The sequence below is a fragment of the Chondrus crispus genome, genomic scaffold (assembly GCF_000350225.1).
Source record: "Chondrus crispus Stackhouse genomic scaffold, scaffold_174, whole genome shotgun sequence".
NCBI lineage: Eukaryota > Rhodophyta > Florideophyceae > Gigartinales > Gigartinaceae > Chondrus > Chondrus crispus.
The window spans coordinates 199891-205580 of record NW_005179043.1 but is presented as its reverse complement, the minus strand read 5'-3'; the positions used below and the strand labels follow the sequence as shown (position 1 = coordinate 205580).

The window sequence follows — 5690 nt, the reverse complement described above, 5'->3', positions numbered from 1 at the left end:
CAACCACACGGTACCTTATCACCGACTTTATGCCCTCCCGAGCACAAACCCCGCAACGCCTCGACTATATCCTAACCACTATCAAGGAGAACACAGGACATTCACCACGAGTCCTCCGCACCGATAACGCACTAGAATATATGTCAGCAACTGCCATACAGACATACCATAACCAGCGCACACGGCATTCCACCACCATCCCCTATACCCCTCAAGAGAACAGCCTTGCCGAAAGGATAAACAGCACGCTTCTCAACGCGGCACGGGCTGCCCTTCACCACAGTAGCCTTGGCCACCACCACTGGGAAGACGCGATCAGAGATGCGACATTTAAATATAATCACACAATGCACCACGGCACCAAAGAGCTCCCCACCACTAAATGGCACAACGCAACCCCCACCATCCCCCAATTACACATATTCGGCCAGCTGGGCACCACACCCGACCCGCGACAACGTGCAACAATCCCGAAGCTACAATCAAGATCACGTACAGTACGGTACCTGCACCCCCATGAAGACACACACATCACCGTCATAGACGCCGCCACCTCAAAAATCCACCGTATACGAACAGTGGACTTCCACCCCTACCATGCCTCGCGAGATCCAACCGCAACCACCGTAGCTGCGTTCAAGGCCTTTACCCCGCATAAGACGCCAATGAACATCTCTATATCAACACCTGCCCCCCTCAACCGAGGACAGGCCAAGAAATATCCTGACGCACCACTCTGGGCAGAGGCCCACGATAAAGAACTTGACGCACTCGACAAAAAGAAGGTAATCAAATGGACCCCCAACAAGCACCTCCCGCCCAAAACACGCCTCATCCCCCTCACCATGGGATATCGCTATAAGCGCGACAAAAACGGCGACATCGTCAAACGCAAAGCACGATGTGCTGCACGCGGGGACACCATGCTCCCCCACGTCCATTACGAGCCCAACCGCACCACGACCTACATGGTCGATAAGTCCTCCGTGCGCCTCTTATTTGCAATGGCCGCAGCACACAAGCTACACATGGAGCATATAGACATCGAAGCTGCCTACCTCCACGGAAAATTCGACCACAGTGGAAAACAGCCAGTGTATGTACGCCAACACCCCCGTTTTGACGGGACATACAAACATCCCTGCAAAGGAGGCAAGCTCCTCCAAAACCTTTACGGCACACCACAAGCAGGCTACACGTATCTCACTGCCGTCTTCGCCCTCCTCCACCGTCACGGATTTCGCCACTCAGAAGCCGACACATGCCTGTTCCACAAAATGTCCCGCAACGCGGCAACCTTTGTGGCCATAAGCATGGACGACTTCACGATTGCAGCCACCTCCACTAAGCTCCTCAACGACTTTGCAAAAATACTCGCAACGGCGTACACCATAAAACGCCTAGGAGAACCCAAGACGCTGCTCGGATGGACTGTACACAAATCTCGCGACGGCGCCCGCCACATCTCCGAGCCCACCGCTATAGCAACCATCCTCCGTAAATGCGAGATGCACGTCGCAAACAGCAAGCCAACTCCGTACCAAGACGGAATTCGACTGCACGGCCCCACCCCCGAGGAAGAACCCCTGAACAAGCAGGCCAAAGAGTACCAACAAATAGTTGGTGATCTGCGCTACATCGCAGGCTCGACCCGTCCTGACATTTATTTTGTTGTGAATCGTCTCTCAGTCGCCTCCAAGGCTCCTACAAAGCGCCATTGGAATGCCCTGAAGCGCGTTCTGAGCTACCTTCGACACACACCCAACCACGGGCTATTCTTTCCCGCCGCGCAGCACAAGCTGCACCCCAACACACCCGCCCCAAACCCCATTTCATCAGCATCGCTCCTCACCACGTACTCCGACGCCGACCATGCCGCAGACGTAACAGATCGCAAGTTGATCTCAGGCATCATCCACCTGTACAACGGCACACCCATCTGCTGGGGCTCCCTCAAGCAGAAAATAACCGCCCTCTCCACCTGAGAAGCGGAGTATATCGCAGCCACAGCGGCAGTACAACAAACTGCATGGCTTCGCAGGATCCTCGGCGACATGCGCATGCTCAGCCCCAGCCCCACCCCTTTTTTCATGGCAACCAGTCCGCCCTCCGGGTCGCACACAACACCGGCCCCACGAAGAGACGCAAGTACATCGACTTGCGTCATCATTACTTGTCGTACCACGCCAAGAAAGGACACATCAAAATGTCCCATGTCCCCAGCGCGGACATGCTCGCCAACGTCCTGACCAAGCCGCTCAGGACCGACCCCTTCCGCAACCTCACGGCGCAAATCAAAGTCACACCCCGGCCCCCGCCGACACATCCAGGCCGCGACCACACAGCGACGGGGGGAGGTTCATGATTCCCATGTCTGATTTCTGTCGCTGTATGGTCGCTTTGCCTCTCTCTCATGATTCCTGTCATGATTCCCATGTACACCTGTCACACGCACACACGCACGCCAGGTGTCCACCCTAGAGACGGCGCCTCCGCCGCCGTCCTTCTTAGTGCACCGACCTCTAGCCTCAGTAAACATCGGACCATCGTTCCTTGCACCACAATGTCCACAGCAGCGATGCGCTGTAAAGAAAACTGAAAAGAGTAAAGAGAAAATTCCCCCAGATCTATTTCTTCAACTCTTCTAAATCACGCTCTCAGGAAAAGGGCTAACAATTCAATTTGAATTGCGCATAAATGATCGCAGGAGGACAAGCAAGTCATTTGTGCATTCATATGGGGTGAGCACTTCCTTTCTGAGAGGCTACAGTGTGATATCGGCAGCTCCCACCAGGACCATTGTGTACTGTAGGCTGGGCGGTGGGACCTCGCATGGCTATCGAGAACGATGGTAACGCAGTCCAAAGGTGTCTTCCAGTTCTGTGTACGTGCGCCGCCACCTTTATTTGCTAAAGCAAGCCGGATTGCTGTCATCTGTCATCGACGTCGAGTGTCACGGTCCTGTTGCCTACTGTATATCCATCTCTCGTTAATTTTTCTATACAGTACTCCGTCGTCCACAGAGCAAAGTTTATATAAAGCGGTCCCCCTTTCGCTGCCAACCCCTTTCCCGTCGCAAGGAGCAAACTGCCAATATGTTTTCCCCCATTGTCCCCCTTTTCTTCCTCCTACTTCCTCTAGCCTCATGCATGCCGCAGTTTCTCGCGCGCATTCCCAACGGCGGCGCAAGTGTGATCCCTAACTCCGGCCTAACCTGCCTCGCCCTCGGTCACGAGCAATGCATTCCCGGTGCGCCTCGCAACTCTTTTGGACTCGATTTCAAGGCTGCAGAATTCCGCTGGACCCTCGCCTTGTGCCAAAAGGACTCTGACGGGGATGGACTCACCAATGGCGAGGAGCTGGGAGATCCCTGCTGCGAGTGGACAGAGGTCAACAAAATTCCCTTGCGAACGATATTCCTCAGCCATCCTGGGGATAAAGACGAGAACGGCGCGAAGGACGGTCCGAAATGCCGTAGTATGTCTGGCCAAGGTCCAGAGACTACGCCGCCAACCACGACTACGCCGGTTACAAGTGGACCTCGATTGACGACCACGATGCCACCTACAACGAGGAGTCCAACGACGGCTAGGCCTCCACCCACAACCAGGCGTCGAATGATGACTAGGGCTCCACCTACAACCAGGAGTCGAACGACGACTAGAGCTCCACGCACAACCATGCGTCGAACGACAGCTAGGGCTCCACGCACAACCATGCGTCGAATGACGACTAGGGCTCCACGCACAACGAGGCGTCGAACGACGACTAAGGCTCCACGCACAACCATGCGTCGAATGACGACTAGGGCTCCACGCACAACGAGGCGTCGAACGACGACTAGGGCTCCACGCACAACCAGGCGTCGAACGACGACTAGGGCTCCACGCACAACCAGGCGTCGAATGACGACTAGGGCTCCACGCACGACCATGCGTCGAACGACGACTAGGGCTCCACGCACAACCAGGCGTCGAACGACGACTAGGACTCCACGCACAACGAGACGTCGAACGACGACTAGGGCTCCACGTACAACAAGATCTCGGGGTATGAGTACCACCTCATCAGACATGTCCGCGACGACTTTCCCGAGTGAGTCATTGATGGCGACGCCCTCACCAGATGAGATGTTCGGCCTAATGCCTTCACCGACTGAGTCTTCGACCCCAACACCGCTTGCACCAGCTAACCAGAGCGAATCCCCGTTCCCAATGTTTTCGCTGGAGCCTACAGAAGAAGACAGGATCCCGGATCCTCTGGGCAGCTGCACCCTTCGTAAAGATCGACTCACTGTGGCATGCGTATGCTTTGCCTCGCTGAACAAGGATATTAAAATGTTGATCTCTCGGGCAGATGTGGTAAGCAGATGCGTGGACCTCTTCGATTCGAAAGACAACATTCGCAGGCTTGGATTTGCGTGCGACAAATTCAGGGAAAATGGGGAACTGGAGGAAGACAAAGTGAGGAGGCGAATTAACGTGGTGGACATGTGTCTGGAGTCGTAATGTAATTATGGGGTTTCGGCAGAAAGAAAGAGAGTTTTGTTGATCAGAGTGCGAACGGGCGCAACGGGCGCCACCCTTCCTGTGGCCCGCTTCGCTTTGAGATAGGAATTGCGAGCAAGGGCGACGGCAAGGTAATTGGGGTACGTCATCTTACCACATGCTGTAGATCTAGATGCTTTTTCTTATGAGTGAGAGTTTATCAAAGAGTAGAGCCTGCATATTTTTGCGTTTCGCATGTAGCGGGTGTTATAGAAAGGTCTTCCGTAGCCCTGGAAACTATTGTGGAAGCCATAGAAGTGCATCCACAATATTTAAGTCGAGGTCAAGAGCGTTGTTCAGAGCTAAGATTTGCAGAGTGAGTATGCAGCTTGCTTCGGAGTACTGAACTTGAAATGAGGAGGTTAGTAAGGTGTCATTGAAGCATGACAGAGCTGGCGTGTTTGCTGAGTGATTGGAAAACACGCAAAACGGTACAGTAGTCCAGTGCACTGTTGCACACTGCAAGCCCCGTGACATGAGTGAAGGGGAGATGTGATAGTTCATTTCTCTCGATTACATAACTCCATGTTCAATGGAGGATACAGCTAACACAGACTTGCAGGAATAATGGTGGGTTACGTGTCGGCCGGAACGCAATGAATGGTCAAGATATGGAGAGGTCAAGGCATTCTAAAATAAGTGAAATACACGTCTTTGGGTTGCGTGTTTGACATTGTGCTTGATGTCACACACACTGATGTTGACATCAAAAAGGAAAATACACTTGGTTTGGCATCTCACTGTACTGTCGATATGGCGATGGTTGAGGTATGAGAAGGAAAGGATACTAAGCATACTGCAGTACAGTTGGCATTCCGGTGCATTATTTAGGTCGGCGGCGACGGCCGCTCTGTGACCCCGCCCCCTCCGGATTGTCGGAATATGGCATAGTCAAGAGTCGTTCTCTAATGCACAGTGCTCGCCCCTCGGCGGCCGGCCGAGGCTCCGGCGCTGGCGGCCCCTGCCGCCACAGCAGCGGCAGGGTCCAATGGGTGTGACGATGGAGGGCGGTGTCGGACGAAACTATCCAAGAGCTGCAGTGTATTTCAGGTGACAAGGCAAGACGTGAACAAAGGTGATGCAGAAAGGTTAAAATTTACTGTATACAAGTTTGTTTTGTATTTGTGCTTTCTCTCCTCCTTG

At 53.7% G+C, this 5690-nt stretch overlaps 1 protein-coding gene; it reads left to right on the top strand.

Annotated features, from left to right (window-relative positions):
* The first annotated feature begins 2832 nt into the window (after window positions 1-2832).
* Window positions 2833-4728, top strand: CHC_T00003126001 (hypothetical protein). XM_005714188.1 is given in 4 exon segments: window positions 2833-2859; window positions 3024-3862; window positions 4007-4508; window positions 4509-4728. 3 exon segments carry the CDS (start codon window positions 2833-2835, stop codon window positions 4506-4508), a joined length of 1368 nt encoding a protein of 455 aa, XP_005714245.1. The 3' UTR covers window positions 4509-4728.
* The last annotated feature ends 962 nt before the right edge of the window (window positions 4729-5690 follow it).